The following is a 25,050-nucleotide window of genomic DNA, read 5'->3' as shown; positions in this document are numbered from 1 at the left end:
ATGCCTTAGCAGGCAGAACTTTACAAGTCAACACCTGTAGGCCATTTAGGAAAAAAAAAAAAAAATCATGAAATTAAGAGCTCTTAGCACAATGCTTGTACATTTTCCTGCTGCTTCATGTATGCAGTGGGATGGCTTTTGCATTAATGCCATGGATATGACCTGAATGTTAGGTTTTAACTACTCTTCACCTATAACTACAAAGTAGGAAGTAACCCTGAATCTTGCACTGAGATTCCATTTATCAGGATGAAGGTTCCCTCTTCTTCACCTTACCCTCCAATTTGTTCTTGATCACACACACAAAAAAATGAGGATGCTAGTAATGAAATAGACACCAACAATGAAAACTCTTATCTATGCATTCTTAGACTCTTTAGAAGAGTGAGTGAGAGTGGTTTAACTCAGTAGTGTCCTCTCTTGGGCTCTAGTACCTAGTGAGGTTTTACCAGAACCACCCTACAACCAATTCTTGAGTTTTTTCTTCAGTTGATTAACTGCCTGTGCAAAAAGGCAGAGAAACCAAGCAGATCTGACTGAAACACCACCAGATATGATCTTTCCATGCTTGCGGTGATGGCTGTGCTTTTGAATATCCTTACCATATCACATAATAGCCTCATTCAATAAATCAAAGTGTCCAAGGGATGACTGTCTATCTCCACATGGAGAGAGTCAATTAAAGCAGCATCATGAATGCCAAGTTCTTCCTTTTAACCAAGATGAATAGAGAAGAAATGAGAGAGAGAATGAGAGCATTGTGCCACTGCCTGCCTTTCAGCGTGAAGGCTTCCACTGGGCAAAGCAGAGAGATAGAGAAAGTTAATTTCACAGATAACATCTCAAAGGCCTACACAGTCATTCCAAATGTTGGAAATAATTTTTTATGACAAGAGAACGTGCATCATTTTGGCTGCTTCCATCAAGATATTCCATTAACTGTAGGGACAATTGGTAGTCTCAGCAGAAATACAAAATGATCTGATTCAAGGGTATGAAAACGGAAGGGGGGATGATGCCACTGGGACTCAGATGAGCCACTGAACAATGAAAGACTCAAAGATACATACTGCAAGCAAGCTGGTATTATTCTGGATCATACATATGCCATGTGTGATTACCTGAGAGAGCTAGGATGAAACTGTGAAAAATTTTTCCTTTCTGTATTATGACTTATCACTCTAGATGATCCACGATTTAGTAAACAACCTTCTTTTGAAATAGTGTGATTCAGGCAAAACTGATCTGGTATGATAACTTTTTCTGTGGAGTCATTTGAGCAGCATCATGTCTTGACTTACGGATGAGAGGTATTTTGTGGCTTGGATTAAGGAGAAGCCATTGATCTAAGTTGCCATTTATAAATAAATAGATAAACACACCATCACAATGTCAGTCCTGTAAAAGTCTATACTAAGAAAAGTGTTAGAGGTTAAAAAACATTAACTACATGTTCTTACTGATTCCACCCATGTAACATCTGTTTTGTTGTTCAAGTGCCCTTTATAGGAGCTGACAGTAGCACAAAATCTAATAGTTTTGGATGATTATATTTCTTCAGCTGGGAGGATCTTGTAAAAGCTACACTCAGCAATAAACAGCCAGAAACATAAAATTCTAGAGAAAGATAGCAGAAATTATTTTTCTGTGCAATCAATTAGCATATTAAGGTGAGTTAAAGAGCACCTGGAATACTAACAAATTCACATGCAGCAAAGATGACATACATGGCCTTAAATATCAAGAGCATATGATGATGCAGGGGGGATGAATGAAAAAGAAAAGATAAAAAAAATCTAACCGTGTCATTATAAAATACAGGAGAGAAAATCAGTTGATTTTTATACAGTCTCAGATTTTCCAGCTGCTCAGAGCTGCTGTTGGATATTGTCACATCAATAAACTCTTCGAAGTTAAAGTTCAACAGCCTAAAGACCATGAAATGATCTTTTCCCAGAAAGATGTAATCTATTTGACTGCAGAATTAACTACACACTCTTCTGTACTGAGAACGTCACAAAGGCATTAGAAGGCCTCAAATGCCATCACTTGTCCCACTGATACATATTCAAAGCAGAGTGGAAAGGCTTGACAGTATTGTTCCTTCATTTTGTTTCTATTTCCTTATAAGATCCACGTTGGCTGCACTATCCTTACTGGATCTAGATCAATATCTGATGTATTTTGGGAACTGTTTGGGTGTTAGAGTAGAACTTACCCCAAAGAAAGCAAAAAAGAGGAGGCAAAGATGGGAAATATACAAACCTAAACATAGAAGCTGACTTTACATAAAGACCTTGAGCTTCAATAGATTTGAATTAACCAGAAGTTAGAAAACTAAACAATAACCTTTGAGACAGCCAGTCATTATGGAGACAGACAAAGGGAGATGAGCATTAAAAAAAACAAACAAACCCACAACAGGTTTGCACTTCTTAAGCAGAAGAATAGTGTACAGCATACGCCACAGTAGTAGCTGCTTGGGCAAGCTATAGAAACAGTCTTACAAATGGATTGATGGTAAATGAGAAAATGAACTTCTTGCACAAATGTCCTAAGCAAAGCTAACATGCCTCAGATAATATTGAATAGACTTCATTAAGAAGCTAGTAATGCATAGGTGCATATGGGTGTGAAGGGATTGCTTGAACTTTTTCCAAATTCAGATGGAATCTTTTCTTCTGCTGTTTGGAGACATTTTGGCAAATTGTACAGCGGGAATCTACCTGACACTAATAATTCAATGACAGAATGACTTAAGATCTTGTTTAAGATCAGAGCTCCAGATCTTTCACTTTATCATCTTTCACCTTAATGTCTTTCACTTTATCTCATGAAATCATAAAAATTATTTTGATGTTTAGTCTTTCCTCAAGTCTTTAGATATTCAAGATCCAGCTGGAATTAAAAACATTAAAACACTGCAGCAAAGGTTTTATTTCTAATGTGTCCAGCACCCCCCAGGATATAAGAAGATCTATTCCCAGCAGTTACCTAGCACATTTCACTGCAGACTCAGAAGGACTGGACTGTCTAAATAATATCAACATATTTTAAGTTTTTTAAACGAATCTGCAAGTATGTAATCATCAGACATCTTCACTAAAATAAAAAATGTGTATCTATGCTGCTACCTGTGCTTGAGACAGCAAAGGATGTAGCACCTAAACCATGCAGTAAATGATTTTGTAGCATTTCTTATTACCAGTAATTTTACAGCATCTCTGTTTATTGCATAGATAATGGGCAGATGTTTGTTGTCATTAAACTGCTCTTAGCAAACATAACCATAAAGGTATTTGGCAGATAATAAAACAGAATGTGTATGCCTATGCTCAACATCATCATTGCCAACAGCAGGTATATTGCTGTTCACAAACCGTATGTTGCAAAACACAGAGCAAGCCTGGTTTTCTGAGGAGTTAATAACCCATCTGTGAGCAGACCCAAACAGGAAGGGACACTGGTTCCAGCCTTCAGAGAACAGGAAAAGGATATCTGTGTCTGCTGCAATGAGTACTGGGTGAAGATCAGAAGAGGTCAGGAACATGACTTTTCTGTCTCACCTGAAGAGGACTAATGGAATGTCCAGTTCTGAGCAATTAATTCCAAAGACTTAAAATCTAAATTTCAGTGCTTTTTTTTTTTTCAGTTTTAAATACCTAACAACCTCACACTAATCTGCATTTGCTAATCTTATTACTATACACCTCTTAATAAAAGAATGGCCAACCAAGACAATTAACTAGGAAAAAGCATTAAAAAAAAGAGTGATCAACAACATCTAATTTTAACTGGCTAAAAATGATCTGATGTTCAGTAGTATTTTGCCTTTGCCCTTCTTCTTGGGCTTTTGGCCTCCACTGTTTCACAACGTTTAGGTAGAAGGAAAACATGCAGAGAGCTTTCAGGAGCAGAACAGATCCATAGACACTTTGGGGTTCATGGCATTTTTACTGCAGCTACAGGAAACAACTAACGTGAATACAACGCACACTGCTCCTCCTGCTTTGTTTAATGCCAGGGTTTTGGGGGCTTTTTTGAAAAAATTCTGTGGGTTGTGAGGAGGAATCTTTTTCTCACACCAAAGAAGTACGTCATGCTCCATTAGCCAGACCTCAACTTCTGCCCTTAACACTTTCATTTAGTGCAATTAACAGGACTGCTGTGACCTGATGCTCTGGCTTATGTCAAATACTAACAAATTAGAAACCAAAAAGCACAGAAGATATTAAGTACCTAAAAGGCACTGAAGAACCTTCACAGTAGCTGAATCACTTCTCTCTCTCCCACCCTCCTGTCTGTCTGCATCATCTCTTCAGCCCTTTTTCTGGACTGACTAGCAAGCCATCCAAATTTCTGTTGGGTTCTCTATGAGCAGATATTTCACCAACAATGGAAGGAAATGTGCTATTCATTACCCTTGAGAATTCTTTTTGTCATTTCTCACAAAGTTTGTCCTACAGTAGACCACAAGGGACTCAACGTCACTTAGAGGAGGCACTGTTTCTTCTCTGTCTTCCTCTTTTCTATCTTCTTTGCTTTATGTCTGCCCACCCCAAGACATCCTCACTTTTGTCAGTTTGGTAGTCTTGGCAGTTTGGCACTGTCAGCTCCTCCCTAGCACAGCCCTGACGAAGCACAGCAGTACTGAATTATCTGACTAGAATCTCCACATAACCAAAGAAAGGAGATAGGCAAATCAACAAAAGGATGCAAGCAAATCACATAATTGCTTTGGATTTCCCCTGAGAAGACACTAACTCCCTCACTTGGCTTCACAAGGAGCTTAGGTGTTTAACACAAGTCCTCGACGCCAAGCCTCTATGTCTGGTGTTTTTTTTCGTTTGATGTTATAGTGCTTACCAAAGTCATCTAAAGAAAGAGATCAGAATATCAGTTGAATTAAATGAATGCCACTTGCAAAACCAGCAGAGACATCCCGTGCCTTCTTTTCCACCCCTGAGTACAGCCACACCACTCTTCCCTTCCAGTAGTTATTCTGGGATCTCTGACATTTCAGAAACTTGACTGATGGTCAAATACAGCAAATACAGCTAATACGGTATTTGCATTCTCTTAACACAAAGTATGTAAACCTCTTTTCTAACTAGGAGACAAACAATTTCATTTCACAGTCCTTTTTAGATGTATAATAGTCTTCCATAAAGCAACGTGAAAAATGTACAAGAAATATAGCAATATCGACATAACTCTATATCTGGAAAGCAGGAGATACAGATTACCATTACCAACAAATGAATATCTGCTTTTCTCTCTGGAGTTGCTACATATGTTTTTTTTTTGTATTTTTATTACCCTAACTAAATTCTAAATGTGTGCTTTGCTTATTCAAAATAAATGATTCTCCTGATAAATAACAGACACATGAGATCCTTTATTCTAGGATTCCCTGCCCCTTAACCTTAACCTAAATCTTGGGCTTTCCTTTCTTCGGTCTGGGGGAATCAAAGGACTGTAGCACTTCCCAGACACCAGCAGAGACTAGAAAAGTATGTCAGTAAGTTTGCTTTATTAAAGAAGCTAATGTGCTCCTTCACTCCTACCCTTACACACCAGCCTTGCTCCTGTAGTATTATGTCAGCTCTCTACTCACAGTGCAAAGTGCCATTTTGGCACAGCAGCATTTCCCACTGTGATTCCCTTCCCAGTCTTCACATTAACTTTTCACATTCCAGCAGTATTTATGTCACAGGCCAGCTGAAATTGTGACTTGCAGTAATCCTTGGGTGTCAGACCATGAGAATGAAAATTATCTTTGCTAGCCTGCAATTCTTCTGTTCATCTGTGTTGTTTTGCACAGAGGCAAAATCACTGTGCACCAAAACAATTTGCTCATGTCAAGTACTTTGATCACAGCAATATGAAGCTGTTATGTAACACCACAATAAACACTCTAGAATCAAAAACATTCCAATAGCAGAACTTTTTTCATGTATACAGTCTCCAAATACTCACAAGCTGCTTCCTGTATTGTCAAGGAACCTCACATATGAAAACCATGTTTTGCTTGACATTGGGCCTAAATCATGAAGATGGTTTTTAGTTACAATAAAAATTAGTTTCTCAAGATTAGGGCTTCTGGCATACATCACAGATTGTCCTGAACTGTATCATCATTATTTTTTATAACCTTAAATAATGTTTAACACATATTTTTTAAGACCTCAAGATTCTACATTGGTAATTATGTAGTCACACACATCTTTCTTATTTTCTTACTCATACTGATGCTGGCCAGAGCATGGCTGTTATAGATCTCAAGCCAGACTCGAGATTCGCTTCTAGATTTTGATGGTTTCATGCTTTTAACCTCCTGATTTCACTGATCACAAAAGGAACAAAAAGCGAAACTACAAACATTTAAAGTACATAAGATGAATTCTGCTCTTTATGTTATTGGTTACCTTTGGATTCTGTTCTGATAGCCAAGTTTATGAGATGGACATGAGACAGAGTCCAGAAAGACCTGAATCACAGAGCTGGTTCCTCCTGATACCAAGTACAGACCAACAGCAAGCAAAACTACAGTTTTGAGGGGAAATAATGTAGATGGTAGTGCTTCTTTTTATGCCTCTGTAGGGCATAGTTACACAACAACTGGCCAAAACAACTCACAACACTGCCGTTGATAAAACCTCTGATGTTTTCCAGAATCATCTAATCTATAGCCCATAAGAGAGTACTGCTGAGCTGACATTGGCATAGCCAACATACATGAAATTTATGACAGTACATTTTCACCTATGTCCTCAGCATGGATTGCAATCTTGATGCTTCAACTGTTTTAAGGACCACTGGCAATTAACTGCTATTGTTGATTAGGGCAACAAACCACATAGTTACTTCATTTCAAGGGCATCACCAGCACAATAAGAACAGCAGCAATTAATTGAATCGCTTGCTATTTCAGAAACATATAGCTCAGATATCTTACATTTCTGAATTCATTTCCATGTGGCCTAGAACATATAAGTAAGCCTGCCTGTACCTGCAATACTTGTCTCATTTCTCCAATCCAAAGTCTTTCAATCACTAGTCAAAGAGTAACAGTAAGGGGCAGAGATTCATCCACTCACTCCTTCATTAGATATGTCCTAATCCCACATGTAAAAAAGAGGAAGACTAGATAAAACTTTGTCATGGAGTTATTCCTAAATCCGTGTCTGTGGGAATGTCGCCTCTCCCCTCCCCATCCGAGAACAAAGCACCCAGATACAGTGGTCCACAGAACTGGAACACTGACTCTTTACATCAGTTCCAACTGATTTACATGATGTTATGATGTGGAATACCAACCAAAAAAAAAAAACAAAACATCACAAAACCACGACAAACTGGGATATGTCATCTATGCCACGCAATAAAAATTATAATGATCTCACTTTACACTTGATATGTTTTCCAGTAATTTGCCTGAGATTTCTCACACATGGCAGCATTTTCTGTCTTAGAAGACAAATTGTATTCGAAGTGACCCCAGAGCCCAAAGAAATGGACTTCAGATTTAGGGAGTAAAGTAGCACATGAAGGTAAGTTCACGAAATGCAAGAGAAGAAAACTGGAAGGAAACAGAGATGAGAGCTTTCCTAGTGTCGGGACTGGAACTCTGCACTGGAAAGATCAACATGGGCAAAAGTCTCATGCAAATACTCAATTTTGTTCTAAAACATCTTCACACCTTCAACTCTGCACAACTGAGGTCAACTTACCTCGCTCGCATGTTCTTCCCCAATAGCCAGTGCCAGTGCAGTCACAAATGAAGCGGTTCCAGCCATCCTTGCAGACAGCATTATTCTTACATGGGTAGCTGTCACATTGCTTGGTACTCAGGCGGGAGCAGGAGGACTTGACTCCTGCTGCATTCTGTGCCTCTGCCAGCTGCCGGATGTTCTTGCTTCGCCCGTCGATGAACAAATCTCGGATACAGCCAACGTAGCCATAATTCAGCATTGCTGTCCAGAGCTCAGTGGGAAGGATGAGTCCTGCCCGGTTCTCTGGCAGCCCACCCAGGTACATGTCACCCTCCAGATCTAGGATCTCACTCTCTCCACTAGCGGTGAATGGAGTGCGTCTGCTGTTCACTGATATAGTACCTAAAAGAGGAGGATAAGGAAACACCAATCAATGTTTTCACTTATAGCCTCAGTCACTTACAATCTAGATAATTTCTTGCAGTAACACAGTACAAAAAACTAAATATTCTCCCCTACATGAATACACTCCTAACAGAGATGATGACTCCCACACAGCTTCTTCTCTTGAATCACAGTGCATAAGTTTCCATAAGTGTGTGCCACATTGTGATACAAGGTCACCAGAATAGCAATACAGAATCTAAACAGTAAGGTAAAAACTGAGTATTATTGAATAGTATTCATCCAGCAAAGCAGAGACTTATTGAGGAAATACAGGATTTTTATGGTATCACAAACAGAAAAGAAAGATTATAAGAGTATTCATTCACGTGACATAGCTCTTAGAGAAAACATTTCACTGGTACCTTCAAAGCTGGAAATGGATGATGGGACAAAATAGACTCTTAGCAAGGCAGTCGATGACATCAAATTGAGGAGGATGGCTAATGCACTGGAGGAAGGACAGAACTACTAGCTAGAAAATCTTTAAAAGCCAGAGAAAAGGACTGATAGAAATGTTTGATGTACAACAATAAATAGAAAATCTTGTACCTGGAGCAGAATAATTTCACACATAATTACAGGCTACAGCCCAACTGAGTAAGGAGCAAAAAGAACCTGAGGATATGTCAGACAACAACTTGAACTTGAGCCACACTTGCAACATCAAGAGACACTGATCACAAGTTGCAATCCTCACGCTTGTACTCCAAACTTTGAAAGCCCATAAACAAATTTTATACTTAATTAACTAAATAATGTTTATTTTTTTTGTTATTTTTGTATAAAACCTTGAACTTAGTCTCACTTGTACATTGCCAAATACAAATACTGTTTATCCATCCTTCCCAGTTCCGGTGGAATATGTTTAAGACAGAAGCAGTGATTCTGCTATCACCCCCATCAGCTTAAAACAGGTGCAGCTTCATTAGGTCAATGTAATTTGCTTTGATGAAAACTGAAGTTTGAACCTTTTATTTCAAATCACTTTGAAATAAGGTCCTTAAGCTTAATTTTACAAAATTTCAATTTTTTATTGAAAGAAGAGTATGTTGATTTCTTGTTTTCTCATTTTTCATCGCATCTTTCCAGTCAAGCAAGTATTTTTTGATAATCAGGTTTTCCAAAGACAACTATGGTGAAGTCCATCTCCAAAGCACTCAGCTTTTCATTTCCATATCCTGACATTTCATTCACTTTTTTATAAACTCATTCAGTCAGGAAAGGCCCTCATTTTTTTTCCAGAGTCCTTATAATCCAGTTCCTTTTTCCTGGACACAACACATCCTACTTTACTTAGATAGAACTTGCAAGAATAAGAGTACCCTTACTGCCCAGAAAATCAACTGCATCCTGAGCTACACTGAGTGTGGTCAGCAGTTCGAGGGAGGTGATCCTGCCTCACTAACTGTGTCTTGGTGAGATCTTCCCTTGGAGAACTGTATCTAGATGTGGAGTCTTCAGTACAGCAGAGACACAGATCTGTTGGAGCATGTCCAGAGAAGACCAACAGAAACTTTTCAAGGGATGGAATGCCTCCCCTACTAGCTCAAAGAGCTTTGGCTGTCCAGCCTGGAAAAGAGATGTCTCTGGGAAGTCCTGAGAGTGGTTTGTCAAGTGTCTCAAAAGAAGCCTATGAGAAAGAAGGGGACAGACTCTTCAGCAGTGTTTACTGTGATAGGACAAGGGGAATGGTTTCAAACTAAAAACTAAAAGAGGGGAGATTCATGCCAGATATAAGGAGAATGATTTGATGATAAGAGTAGTGAAGCACTGGTACAGGTTGCCCAGAGGTATGGTGGATGTCCTGTCCCTGGAGATTGTCAAGGTCAGGCTGGATGGGGCTCTGATCTAGCTGTAGATCTCCCTTTTCATCACAGAGGAAGTGGACCAGATGACCTTTAGAGGTCCCTTTAAACTCAAATGATTCTATGATTCTACAAAATTCGAACTCTATGGAATTAAACATTTTGCACCTTGAAGGTCATCAAACACTGGAAACAGGATCCTCAGAGAGGTGTTCGAATCATCAGCCATGAAGACATTCAAAACACAAATGGGCATAGCCCTGAAGGACATACATATTTCAGCAGTTTGGACTAGAAATCTCCAGAAGTTTGTTCCAAAGTAAATCATTCTATGGTTTCACAAAGACAGTTAAGTATTTTAACTTCAATTTTACAAATGGGAAATTTGAAGTAGAGGAAGATAAAGTTGCCTCTGAAGAACACTTACTATTAAAACTGTAATGGCTTCTGTATTTTGCAAGCAAAGATGCTGGCATACCTAGACTGAGGCCATAAAATAATCAGAACATACAATACAGAAACGCAATCAGAACAATTGAAACAGTTGCAGAGAAGCAAAGTGACTTTTTTAAGGTCAGACATCTGAAAAAAAGCAGGAAACTCAACACAGGCTTCTCACATCTCAATGAAGAGCATTCAGCAGCTTTTGTGATAAGGACATCTACCCACCAGACACTCAGCAAAAAATTAGCAATTCACTCATGCTAGCAATAAATCATCACATTCAATTGCCTTGTCATTAAAGCAGTCTGTCCTCAGAGAGGACTATCCAGGCTTTAAGATTAATTCTACATCATTGCATTTTTATCATACACACCTAGAATAAAGTGGGAGAGTTTAGTTAATAGATCAGCTCTAGTTTTGTGTCTCTGTGAGAAAGTGCAGATATGTATTAATGCTTCTTTTTTTTAAATTTAATGGGTGTTGTCTTAGAGAACAGCACATACAACAAAGAGACAAGGTATTTCATATGTGTGAAACAGGAATAATGTAAAAGGCAGCAGAGTGTCAGAAGCAATAGAGGCATTACAAATTAAAGGCTGACAGAGAACCAGAGTTATTTGATGAATCATTTTGTAAAAGCTAGCTGCAGCAGTGCAGACATTTTCTCTTTTACACTGTAAGAAAAGAGAAGATGTGCCAATACACCTATAATTGTGAAGGAAGTTTGTCACAAAGCCACAGGATCACAGCTACCTTTCCAATGTCTCCACTGCCAGTCCTCAAAAGCAGCATACAGAGCACATGCTATCCAAAGGATTGTAACACAACACTGGAGAGTTGATCTTTACACAGCTGCTATTATAGAGAAAGCAAACAACACTTGGAGAAACCAGAAAGGTAAAGAAACCATCTAAAAGAGAAGAAATACTGAAGAATACTGGAGAATTGTAAAACCTGGAGAAAGAGAACAAGACTGTAAAAGAAAATAACCTAAGCATCAGCCTAATCTTTCTGCCAGTGATTTGTACCTTGCAACTATTTCTGTAAGGAAGTGATACTAGCTCCACTGTACAGGTCTTTTCAGTTTAAGCTACTGAGGTGGAAAAAATTTGAATTGGTCCTAGGAAAGAGGAGCTAGATAGGCTAACATCATTTGTTTTCCTTCCCTCGAATCCCACATTTGTGACTGAGTTGAAGTAGACAAAACCCCAACTTGGGAAATCAAAAGCATCTGTGTACCTCCTTTCAAGGCCATTAGAGATTTCATGCAGGGCTAAAGAACAAACAAACTAGCACCCCAGTTACTGGTCTGAGCTGGTATGTAAAGCACTGTGCTGATGAAACTGTAGAGAGAAGCTTGGAGTAAGGTTTTTAGTGTCTTAGTGGATGGAATACCATTTGTTTTAAAGTAGCCAATGACCAACCAAAAATGTTGTCTCATGTAATATGCACAGTGTTCCCCTACTGGAAACTGTGACAGATTTTGTAGACACTCTGTAGGAGCATTCCCCAGAGAATGAAAGGTTACAGCGCAGCGTCTGTGTCCATGCTGACAGCTTCTGTCAGAGTACAGAGAAAAACAGCTTTTGTTCTTCTGGCAGGTAGCACAGACTAAAGTGTACACAAAGCCTAAGGGGACAGAGATGCCAGAGGTTATTTGAATAAGAGTGCTGTGCTTTCCCAGCATTTGCACTCCTGCTTTAGTACTGTTCAGCAGTGAATATCTGGATTTTAGGCTATTTTACTAAGCCCAGCAGAGCCTGAAGTTTTGGACTTTTCTGAAACGGAAAGAGGTAAAGGAGATGACATATATTAAAGGGCTGGCTGCCTTAGAAATAAGAATCCCAACATTTAGAGGACTAGTTCATTAAACCCAAACAGCTATTTCAGTTGAATGTTAAGTTCATTATTACAGTTCAGTTTCTACAAAATAGATATATGCATTCAAAAATAAAAAAAAATTAAAAATCTCTAAGGTGTAGCAATTCTCTGTTCTGCACACAGGGAGAAACGCCAAGGACTAACAAAAAGGGATCATGAACACCCTTCTTACATCTACCAGAACACCACAAAATAAGCGTGGTTGACGCTTCCTAGAGGTATGCCATGGAAAAGTCAGTGTCGGTATACTGGATATCTGGAAGACACAAAATCAGTCACTAAGGATCATTATCCCAGAACTAACTGTTAGCAGAAAAAGCAATTAAAAACAAAAAAGAGAGAGAGGAAAGAATGCGCAAATATGCTCATTTTGGTGAGCAAAGTGCTTTCAATTCAGAATCCGTTATCTCCGATCAGTGTCCAGGCCATCACAAACCTTTCTGTCAGACAACAAACAAGCTAGTCCCATGATCTCACCCACAAAGTAGCAATGCCATCTATCACAGCCTCGTAGACAAATGAACATGGGTCCCTCTTGTGGGATTTTACAAAATTTTTTAGCAGAGAGTTTAGTGTCATTTCTCTTCCTCCTGCAGCTGCCTCTCCAGGGACCAGACAGTCCCCAAGCAAGTAAAGAAAACTGAAGGCAGTACTGAACGCTAGTAATTGAGTTTATTCTTGGAAGTTAATTAAATTTTAGCTATTCTAAAGAAATCAAAGCTCAACTTCTTTATTTATTTAAGGCTTCTTTTATAAAATGTTCCTATCGATGTCTTTAGGAGATAGCAATATATAATCACATATATTAAGTCCCAGTACAGTCTGATGATGTGAAATACAGGAAAACTCCTTACATCATCAAAGGAAAAAAGTGGCTTCAGGCAAAAACCTGTTCAAACAGCTAGGCTATGAAGTGGCTGAAATTCAGCTCTTTTGAAAATTCTTTTGAAAAATCTCACCAGCCCAGAAGGAATTCTTACACAATTGTTCACATATTCTTAAGATGAAGTTACATTATTTGTTTTCTTACACAATCACCATTAGCATGCTAACATTTACACAGCATTAGAAACAAACAGAATTCCTCTTTGTAACTGCATGGTAAATATATTAATTAAAATAAACTAAAAGATATTTTTGAAAATAAGAAGCTATGAGGGAAAAAATTAAAAAAAAAAAATCCACTGAATGCTGATCTAGATATTTAGACTAGGATTTCTACAGACTTGGCATACAGGCTGCAAGCGAAAAAGAAACCTAACTGAAAACTCCAAGATGCTAAGTGAAACAGAACAGTATGAAAATGTTAATTTGTCATCATGATTTTTTCAATGATTGTGCACATTAATTCTATTTTCCTTGTGACAAAATCTAAACCCTCTGTTTTTTAAGGACACAAGATTCAGTGAAAGACACAGATCACAACAGGAAGTTCTCATTTGGTTTCAGTTGCTTTTTAAAAGAAAGCCAAAGTAAATCACTGAGAATTTCTCAAAACAAGGATGAAATAATAACAATTCAGGAGGTTCTTAAACCTTACCATGGCCTACAAAGAAGTCACCATTACAATTACATACAAAATTGTAAAGATAGGTCCAGAGTATCAGAAGATTTAGAATAAAGGTTAATAGCCTCCCTCTGTGACGCTCTATCTGAAGTTCACATTAGACATCTAACGAAAATCTGTCCATTCTCATCTTTGTTTTGCTGGACAAATGTCATCAGAGTAAGACTAGGTTTTTATAAGAAGGTGATTAATAACTAGTAGGTCTAGAACTGAAAGATGAATCTACTATAGAAAAAGTACCACTTTACCTGATCTTCCATCTCGCTGAATATCCACATGATACCATTCTCCATCATTGGCTTTCTTCTGTGTGGCTTTGACTTTAATGGTCCCAGATCCCATGTCCAGCAACAAGTAGAGGTTCCCATCTAGAAGTTCAACGGCAAAGAAGTCTACTTTTGTGTTTTTCTGGCTCCTGGCATCTTTCCTCTCCTGAGGCTTGCCATGGGTGAAAAGTATTAGCCCATTGGGTTCGGTGGTTCGGAAATCAAATGATATGGAGCCCATCCTTTTGGTGTTCCATTTGGGCAAACTAATATATGCCTCAGGTGTCTCAAAGCTGATGGGGTCCAGTGTGGCCACATTCTCACATACAAATTTCACTTCTCCATAGATTTTCATCTTAGTATCACCAATCCGTGCCAAGCGAGACAGCTCCAGACGAATGTCATTATTCTTATAAACAACCTGCCAGACACAAAGAAAAACATCATACATCAATCCTGCATACTGTACAAATACTCCAATTACCTTCATCCGTGGGAGATAAACTTCTCCCAAAAGGCAGGGGGGAGCTGAAGGGAGACCACGCAAGAATGTGACATGATGACAGAAGCAGAGAACAGAACCAGGAAGGTGTACAGGAATGACAGCAATGGGTATTCTGTGATGACTATAGATCAGATAATCTGGCAGAAGAGAAGAACACTTGCTGAAGGACACAGAGAACAATTAACTCAATCACAAGCTCATTCAGCTGTAAAAGCTGTTGTATATAAAATGCAGTGTATGTCTGACATCATGCTGTTATATTTGCATAAAGTCCATACAAAATACATATCAAAGTTTAACCTCTATGTCCATCTCTGCTAACCACAGCAGGGAACTTTGTGCCACCACTGTCATTTTTTTATTATTCTTATAAACCTACTTTACTATTAGAAGAGAGATGTAAAAAAAAAAGTAACCAAGTTCCTGTGAACTATTGGTGATTGTCCTGTGGTTCCTAGAGAGAGAGAGAGAGAGAAGGAAGGAGAGAGGGAGAGAGAAATTTATCTTACCAAGAAATCTTAAAAGACAACAGGCACAAACCTACAATAGGTATAAATGAATAACACATAAAAATCTCTATGTACGGAGTGCTTGGACTAAAACACAGTCTGGGGTGATGACCAGAGCTCTGGACTCTGCATAGCGCTACATGAATGGAAAATATGTGAGAGGAGAGTCCCAAATAGCCAAATACTACTGAGCATGCCTAGCTCAGGTGAAAGTCCCAACTTTCTCTTTCTCGCAGGTACAGAATTAAACTACATGTGTCAGAGCACGTCCCTCTGCTCCATGCCATCCTCTCAGAGTCAGGGACTGGAGAAGGCACAGAGCTATATAATATTCATTAATAGATCTTCCTTTCAACAGCCTTCCATGCTTCCTGAAGCTGGACGAGCACATATAGCAAGCAGAAGCATTTCTGCAAATAGCAGTTCTGCATCACTACTGAAAACTCTGATTTCTTGTAAGGAGCTATTATAAGGAGGTATGAAGTACTTTCTACCTATTATGTACGGCATCACACACATGAACACAGATTTGATTTCTTCTGCTTTCAAAATGCTAACAGAATGAGTTGTCAGCAATTTACTAAGAAAAGAGAAGGGAAAAGAGACGTGCATTTTTAATTCTAAAAATATCATGAGGTGTTGTATGGACAGGCTTAAAAACATACAGATGTAACATTTGGACGTGCATCTGTAATACTCAGTCTGAAGGCCCAAGGGGAGTTTCTGACCGAACAGATAATTCTTCACTGATGTACTCCAGGCTGTAAACCCAGCAGTAGATTGAGGATAAGTAAATCAGAAAAAAAAATTTCTGGAATCAGACAGACATATATAATCCTACCAGCAACTAACAGAAATAAGCTATGGAATATCACAGTACAGGAAAGGCAGATAAAAAAAAATCAGCAAAAAATATTAAAAGGCATGTGATAGAGAGATGGGGAACAAGATTCTAAAGATGACCTTAGGATAAAAAAAGAAATGAAATCGCAATTCAACAAAGTTGTAGCAAGTGAAGAACTTCTGTATTTTGCTAAGCACTAACAGAGAATTTCGCCAGTGCAGCCAGCACAGCATCTGTTCTCCCTGTTCCAAAGGCAAAATGTCCTACATCAGAGTGAAAGGAGAATCCAAATGTTAGTTCCCATGCGGAGTCATGTCACAATATTGTAGTTCCTCCCAGCAGAGGACAGTATTGACCTGCAATAGCTGTAGTTATTTTGCTCTAGTTTCCTATGAGAGCACTCTGCCCTTCCAGAGACTTTGAAAACATCAAGTCTGTTATAATCCACAACACGAATAAAATATATTTTCAATTTGTGGAACTGTAGTAGTTTCATTCCATGGATTAACCAGGTCAAATACACTGGCTAGACAGACCACACACCTCCTTCCAGCAGCTCAGTAGGGAGGTGCATTGCAGCACTTCTCTCCCTCTGGCAGACAAACAAGTGCCATGAGCCAGACAGCAGAGACAAGCAACAGCTACACCAGCATCCAGAAAAGACTTGTGAATCATGTTAGGTGTACTACTCCCTGTAGCTCTGGGTTTCTACCTGGACTGGCAAGGGCTTCTGCACATACTTTTTGTTGGGGCCACGTCTGGTGCTTTCCACAAACACTAGCTCAGGGCAGTGCACACAGGCTGGTCTCTGCATCTCAAGGAAATGGTGGAATTGAGGGTACAAAGGCAAATGAATGGAGCAATTAAAAGCATTGAAGAGCTGTCTATGAGGACAGGCCAGAAAAAAAAATAAAATGCCACAGCTCTCCCATTTAGATTGAGAAGGAATGTAATCAAAACTTATAGAAAACAGTGGAGAAAGTGAACATAGAACAGCTCTACAGCAATAACACAACTAGAAGTATTCTCAGAAATGCAAGTTTAAGTAGATTTTTACTTATTTACAATGAGAACTTTTGGAACATGCTACTACTACAAGAAGTCATGGAAATAGAGAGCAGCAGCAGATTCAGAAAAAGAAACAAGAGAAAGCATGGAAGGAAGTTTTACAAACTGTTGTAAAGGAAAAGAGAGGGAAAGACCTTCTAACTACTCATCATCAGATGACTGTATGCTGTGGGAATGTAAGAAAAATGTAATGCTGATAACTATGCTCATGTCACAGTTTCACATGTGGCAGAGGGGGAGGGGGAGAAGAAAAACAAAAATGGCTCAGTTAAGATAAGGAGAGAGAATGAGTTTAGTACAAATGGTAAAAGCATGCAACAGCCTGCCACATGATGTCATGATATGGAATACTGATAAAACCAGGGCAGCCCATGTGCTCACTCTTAGTAGCACTTACAACTGCTTCTATTGGAGGCAGAATACTGAATGAATGGGCTGATGGTTCTTCAGTTCTAGCAGGGCTTTTCCTGTATTCTTAATGAATGTGTACAGTCTACCCTTTGCCTCACTGCAACGATGGTCTGGAAAAGTGAATAATTGGTAATGGAGACAGTCCTTCTCACAGCACTTACAGGACTGGTGTGACTCCAGTGCAGCTGCATTCAAGGTTTCACCCATTACGGAGCTGCTTAGGGGGGCAAAAGAATGCCAGGCCAGAATGAATAGTGACTTTAATGATTTTATCATAGGATAATTACTCTCATAGAGCAGTGTTAACAGTTCTTCACTTGGACATTTGACTAAAAAATAGCACAAGTACCTGGATTTGAATCTTCTCTACGTGAAAGGAGAAGTAGCACAGTGCCTACAGATGATATATGGTGCTGGGCTATGTCCTGTGCATAGCTATGACTCAATGATCTGTTCTTAGGGACTTCTGCAGGTCGTTGGTAAAAGGAATACGCTTACATACAAATAAGCAGCTTTCGGCTCCCAAGCTTAGCAACACAGAATCACAGAACGGCCAGGGTTGGAAGGGTCCTCAAGGATCATGAATCTCCAACCCCCCTGCCACATGCAGGGCCACCAACCTCCCCATTTAATGCTAGACCAGGCTGCCCAGGGCCCCATCCAATCTGGCCTTGAACACCTCTAGGGATGGGGCATCCACTACCTCTCTGGGCAGCCTGTTCCAGCACCTCACCACTCTCTCTGTAAGTAATTTCCCCGTGACATCCAAACACACAGGTTATGCTTCCTTTTTCATGTATTTGATACTTGAATAATAACTTCTTTCTGCTTTGGGGAAAGTCCGCTTCCAAGTTTGTCTGGGGTTTACAGCAGACTGCCATGCATTTCATTGATTACACCAAGGCCACAGCAGAAAATCCTCAACAAAGAAGACTTTTAAAGGACTAGAGAAAACTACATGGAATTGGTCACTAGTAATTGTAGATCTGAGAGCAAGTCTGGAAAAAAGACTGACAAAGTAACTTCAAAGCAAGACATACAGGAGAAAGGTGAAAGGGTATTGAATGTATACAAGCATTCTGAGTCCATTATTGTCAAAGAAACAGACTTACCCAGATCTGAATCTCTGTTACTCAAGTATTTGTTGTTCTTCAACATTTTCTTTAAATAAAAACAAAACAGCAAACACAACCAAAACCCAGTCTACCCTGAGAAATGTTAAGAATACCTGTGGTTAAGGAAGAAGTGCAACTGTGATTATGTGACTGCCTTTAGACACTGCTTACAGCCACATTTGGACATCAAAATCCTAACATATAGTCAAGTACAACTCAGTATAGTCAGAACTCTCAGCACCATAAACAAAAGACTAAAAATAATCCTTGAATGTGAATTCACCAGGTGAATTCTGAGCAGGAATAAAGAGACAGCAGAATCTTTGGCTTGGGCAGTGAAAAACTAAGGCAGCTTCGGATATCTGCAGTTTGTCACACCAGAAGTTCAAGAATGAAGAAAGAGAACATAATTAAAGAACTGGAATGCATGTCCCATAGCAAAGAATATTCAAATTCAGTCCTTTTAATAGGTAGAAGTTACAGGGTGATCTGATCACAAACTACAAGTATCTATGCAAAAAATGGAATTTGACAATAGAGGGCTCTTAAATCCACATGACAAAGGAATACTAGGATCTGGGGGCTAGAAACTGAAGTTTGAGAAATTCACATTTTAAAATATTATGACTTATTTTTACATAAGGGTAATTTGCTGTTGAAATAAATTACTACAGGTTATGGTGTATTCTCAGCTACTGGCAAATTAAAACAGGAACTTGTTTTTTCTAAAAAACATAGTGAGACAGCAATTAATTATATAGCAAATCAGTCTAGATTAATCATAATGGCTCTTTCTGCCCTCATAACCTATGAATCTTTATGTTTTAATGAAATCAACAGATGTTTCACTGCAGTTTTCCAGGACAGATGAAATATGTCCTTGCATAATGTTAAAACTGGCAGATAAAGGAGAAGAGACTCGTGTTGATTCAAGTCAGATTTGCCACCAGCGCTTTACTCAGGCTTTGTTGCATGTTTGTGACTCCAGCTTGCAAAATACCACTAAAAAGAAAGACAAGTAAAAAGCCTATGGAATAAAACTCAATTCCATACTTCTATATATATGAGCTGAAAGAGCTTCATTCTTAGAGAGTCATCTGCTGCAAGCCAGAAAAGACTTTCAGTGAAGAAGCTGTCAGCCAGCAGTATTATCATCTGCGAACACTTCCTTTCTCATAGTTTCATTTTACCTTGAATCTCTGAACTACCTTGAGGCTTTTAGGGATAATTCAAGATACTGATGGAAATTCTGCAGCTCAGGCCATGACTGATACAGAGGACTGTCCCTTGCTAGGACATGGCTTTCAAGTTCCTTCTGGACACATTTTCCATGACAACTTACCAGCAAGCACAGCAATAAAACCAATACCTATGAATTTGTCCATATTTATCAGATGGCTTTCTAAAAAAAGCTGATGATGCCTGTCTAAAAAGAGCAGTTTGCTTTTGTGCCACATCTGATACCTGTATCAGAGAGGGCCAAGATGCCTAAGAGTATCAAAGAGATAACGTCCAGTACAGTCATACAAACCCACTTCATAAGCTCTCCCTGGAAGGGAGGTAGAAAAGAGAAAAAAAGAATGATTGTTTGAAAAGTGAACTTTACTCTCCCAATCTCAAAAAACAATTTCTATTCTCAAAATACATCTAGAAGAACAACAAAAGCTTTTTTTTCTTTTTCCACAGGGAGTTGTTCTGAACATGCTTTAAGAGAGGAATAATTCAATGGTTCAATCTGTCTTTGCTTTATGAATTGGGTTGTATAAAAGGATGGTCAGGGATTGGGCAGTATAGATAGACATGATCTCTGATTGTCAGCAGTGGAAGAATTCCATGACATCTGAGGCATTCTGAAGGATAAAGAAAAATAAGATATACAGTAAATCTGGTTCCCTTTAAATCTATTGAGAAAAAAGAGTTTGTTTTAAGCTGAGCTAAAACAAATTGGCAATCTGGTTTTGAGGTTTCTTAAAAATGGCAACTTTACAATTCTGAAGCATTCAAGGAACTTCTCCAGCTGAACTTATGATAGGAAGCTTCACTCATGGGTTAATGAGAGCTCTAATCAGATGGCTTTTCACAATGATGAAAAGTGTCTCTCTGCAATCAAGTGAAGATGCAGATAGAGAGTGAACAACAAAAGTGAGGAAAAAATGATGTGCTAGGCTTGGCGAGTAGCCAGTCTTCAGTTCCTCTTGAAGTTGGTGCTATTAAGCAGGACACGTGTTACGGTGCAGGCTGGACAGCCTAGAAGATGGCAGTCACAAACCATCATGGAGAAAAGGCCAAAAACCTGCAGACTGCTTAAGTTCAGCTAGCTAGGAAGGTAACTGTGAAGGGTCATCCAGATTGCTTACCTCCTGCATCCTGTGTATTACTGCTTTTTTTCTGCCACAACCCTCCCACGTCATGAACTGCCTGCATCACTTCTCAGAATTGTAAGTATGAGACATTCAGCCTAGAGCCTTTCTAAGACTTCCTAAAGGCATCTGCATCATAAAAGCTGTTCCAGCTTCATAAATTACAGCTCATCAACTGGTACAGCAGAATTATGTGTTTCTAATCTGCCTCAGCTAGCAAGCAGAAGGTAAACACACCAACTAATAATGGCTTTTTTTGCATTTGGGACAGACTATGTGTGCAGTGGATCAAGGCTTCAGTAATGAGGAACTAAAGCTGCTGTACCTGTTTAAAATGTACTTATTATCTAAGTAGACTGTGCATACCTGGTCTAACCATATTTGATGGTTCACTGGGATAACAACTGTATTCAAGTATTTATAGATTCACAGCCACCATTCACTGCACTGAAGTTTATTTGCCTGGCATGAGAAACAATGCATCCAGCATTGATAATAAATAAGTGAAACCAAACAAAAGAGACTGAAATGCAATTTGTGCTATGTTGGCTGAAGTAATGCAATCTTGCAGCTCATCTGGAAACGTTTAACAAAGAATACGAGTTTATCCTGCTAAAAATAGGAATATGAGGAGTAGAATGCTTAAACAATAAATCCATCTGAATAATTTTGACTTTTGTTGAAAACTGCAAAAAAGAAGAGAGTCTCTTCTGAGTTTCAGAAGAATTCTAGGAAGATAAAGAGAAGCATTCTCTATAGAAGGATATAAAGAGCAAGAAAAAAAAAGGGGATACAAGGTTGGTGGGATTCTTTCAACTGCTCTAGTGAGAACACAGTAAAAATAATCATTCAAAAGAGACTTAGGTTGAAAAATAACATTTCCTTAAACTAATCCAGTTTCTGGATACCAAGAAAAGAAGACCCAATACTTCAGGTCGCAACTTTCCTTTGAGACTTAAATTAAGCCTCTGCATCTCTTAAGAATTCAGGACATCTGAGTCTTCTCAGTTATAGCAGAGTTAACATCTGCCCAAATAACTCATACAATATCTCAGAGAAAGCTTAAACAGATTAAGGCAGTCCATCTTTCTGCCTTATCTTTCACTTGGGTATACATCAAGATAAAGACCAAATATTACTATGTACACATTTTTGGAATAAGATCTACAACTTTTTGCCTTATGATCCAAGTATACAAAAGAGAGATATTCCAAATATGTAATAAAAGAAAGGGGGGGGGGGGGGGGAAGGAAAAAAAGAATTACTTTGCAGTTCTTTATTGAAGGTCTAGTATCTGTCTTGAGCTGTACAATATGATTTTGCATATGCTGAGCCTGTTCCTTCTTCAGTTAGCTACAAATATTGCTCCACAGCCTTACTGATTCTTGGTGTTGCACTGCAGCATCTGAGCTACAAAAGAGCCCTGTGTAGTGAAATGCCCTACTTCTTGGATTCCTTCCTTTGAAGTGGTAGCAATAAGGAGATAATTTATCACATGTGGATTTCTCAACCTCCAGACTGGGGCATCTCATCTGCTAATTCATTTGGACTATTGTTGAAGAAAATCTTGATTTCAAAGGGAATAACAGACCCTATAATTGCATCTTAAGACAAAGATGACAAGAACATGAGAAATGATATATATTCATTTGCAAAGAAAAGGCATGATACTGTACAAAGAAAGAAGTTGCAAAAGAAATGCTGTTGAAAGACTATATATTAGCTTGAGAGACTGAACTTGTTTCCTCAGCTACTGAAAAAGGACAGCATAGGCAGCAGTAAGATTAAATATAACTGGTTGCAGCATAGATATCATTTGCAAACACTGGAGTAAGTGAAAATGGGGATAACAGGAAATAATGTATGGTTTCCGGATTTCCTAAAATATTTCCCCTTCCACTTTCCAAGCAACGGTGAGAAAACCACCTATACCCAAATGTTTTCAATAGTGTATTTTTCAGAGCATGATGACAAATTTGAGGTGATACAACTGGTTTTGCAGAATTGCTCATCGTGCAAAAGCTCTAAGTGAAGAAAATGAGAGATTTTATCTTTACACTGCTAAGCGCTAATTGAAATGCTCTTAGAAATTAGACAGATTTCTCAGTCTGTTCTTAGAAACGGATACTTGTTAATATTTAGGTGTAAAAGTAACTGACATTTTATACATATTGATGTCATTGCAAAGCACGTAAAGAATTGCCATGTGGATTCAGACTCATAAATCTTACCTTCCTTCCTGCTTCTTGTTCTTGCACATTTGGCCTAGTAAAAAGAAGAATAAAAACTGCAAGACAGAAAAGTCAAGATAGACAGATATGGTTCTCCTCATTTGTGCTGAAGGCCATAGACACAGATGTACTTCATGCTATCCCCATAAAGCAAGCTGTATTTGGGACATCTCTCTGGGTACAGGTAGGAGTCTGAGGAGGTATGTCAGTATTCTATCAATATTCATAAATATGCAATAATGAAGAGACTACAGAGGTAAAAAGAAGGGAGGGAGGGGAAACCAGAAAGATACACGGAGGACATCATGTGGTGGATGAATTGAATGAAGCATCCTGGAATATATGTGAAATATGGGAGGAGATGGTGCTGTAGTCTGCTGGAAAACTTGTTCAGCTCAGCAAATTGAACTTCAAGAAAGGAGTGGGTCTATTTGAAATAGTCCCAAGGAGAGCAATGAGGAGAACCAGAGGTCTAGAAAATAAAAGTAAGATTGAAAGCACTGCTTCTTTTTTAACATAAAGAAAACTGAAACAGTTTTCAAATATAAAAGGCAGTTACAAAGTGAAAAGGAACAACCTGCTTTTTGTATCCATGATGAAAAGGACAAGAAATAAGGGGTAAAAATTGCAGCAATGAAATATTAGAATAGGCTTTTTAAATTTAAGAACAGCACTGGAAGAGATTGTCTAAGGAGCAACCATCACTGGGGACCTTCAATTACAGGTTACGCAAATTGCTGTCAGGACTTTGTGGTGGCTGTCATTGATTTTTTTCTTGAGACAGTAGAAGCAGAAAGGACTAAATAACCTCCCAAGACTCCTCCAGTCTTATTTGCCATGATTCTGTATTTGAAATGGGAAATAACCTATGTAGTTACTGACTTTGATAGCACTTAACTTTATATTAACAAAAATCTCATTTCTCACAAATCCAAAGGGCTTAAATTTGCAAGAAAACAGCCTAGCTAATAAAGCTAATAAAGGCTTGGCTGCTTTTTAGAGTTGAAACAAAACAAAAAATAATGACTGTCATAGAAGCTTATTTACAAGTATGCATCAGTTGGTTTCAACTACACTCAGTTCTGTACTGAACTTACAGTTCTGCATTGAGTTTGCAGAGATATTCACTAGTTACTGAATACCCTGCTCTTCCCAAGTTCATCCTGAAAACTCAAATTTGTCTAGCCAGCACAAGCTAAATCTGTCTAGCTTGGATCAGTGATGAGTCTGTGAGGAAATGATTACTGTCAAGTACCTTAAAGAATTCATCTGAAGAGCAGAAAGGAGATATTTTAGGATGACCCCATTGATCGTTTAAGGCTTGAACTTTATTACACAAGACTCTGAAAACTGTATCAGATGATGATTTAGCAAATAAACACTCTGCTTACTGATTTTATTGTATTTCAAATCCACCTAAGATTGTTCAAGTACAAAATACCTGCCTCAGTAAAATAGATCTGTTTAATATGGCTGGGTGAATGTTTCCATCGGGACAGCTTTCTAACAGAACTCCATTTTCCTAATAGAGAATTAGCAATGAAATGCCTCACTTCAAGTTCTTGCAGCTCAGAATGAAACATTTAGTTTTGTCAAACTTTACAGAAGAGCTTTTATATGAACTTGTAAAACTTTGTTTGCCAGGCACGGCATTCTTTCAGCAGCAGCCCCCACTTTTTACCTCAGGTCTATACCCTCCAGGGAAACATGTGATGCAAAGAAATAAATATGGGCTAGAAGGAGGCACAAACTCTGCATTACACTTGAGTGATAAAAAATGTGCTGAAGTGAAAAGATGAATATTTAAGTTTTTGAAAATATTGAATAGATACTGCTTGCTTATAGTTATGCAGTTTTTCGCCGCTACTTATTATCTTCCCTA

The 25,050-nt window shown here is 38.6% G+C and overlaps 1 protein-coding gene across 14 annotated transcripts in view; it reads right to left on the bottom strand.

Moving 5' to 3' along the window:
- The window catches only part of NRXN3 (neurexin 3), a 943,812-nt gene that overhangs the window by 651,438 nt on the left and 267,324 nt on the right, over positions 1-25,050 (bottom strand). For all 14 annotated transcript variants that reach the window (XM_052693472.1, XM_052693473.1, XM_052693470.1 and 11 more), the window contains 2 exons: positions 14,108-14,546; positions 7,734-8,117 (listed from right to left, as the gene is read on the bottom strand). In XM_052693472.1, coding sequence (XP_052549432.1) covers positions 7,734-8,117; positions 14,108-14,546 — 823 coding nt within the window. The remainder of the gene's footprint in view (positions 1-7,733; positions 8,118-14,107; positions 14,547-25,050) is intronic.

The sequence above is a fragment of the Tympanuchus pallidicinctus genome, unplaced genomic scaffold (assembly GCF_026119805.1).
Source record: "Tympanuchus pallidicinctus isolate F22 unplaced genomic scaffold, pur_lepc_1.0 scaffold3, whole genome shotgun sequence".
NCBI classification, from domain to species: Eukaryota; Metazoa; Chordata; class Aves; order Galliformes; family Phasianidae; genus Tympanuchus; species Tympanuchus pallidicinctus.
This window is presented reverse-complemented; position numbering and strand designations above follow the sequence as displayed.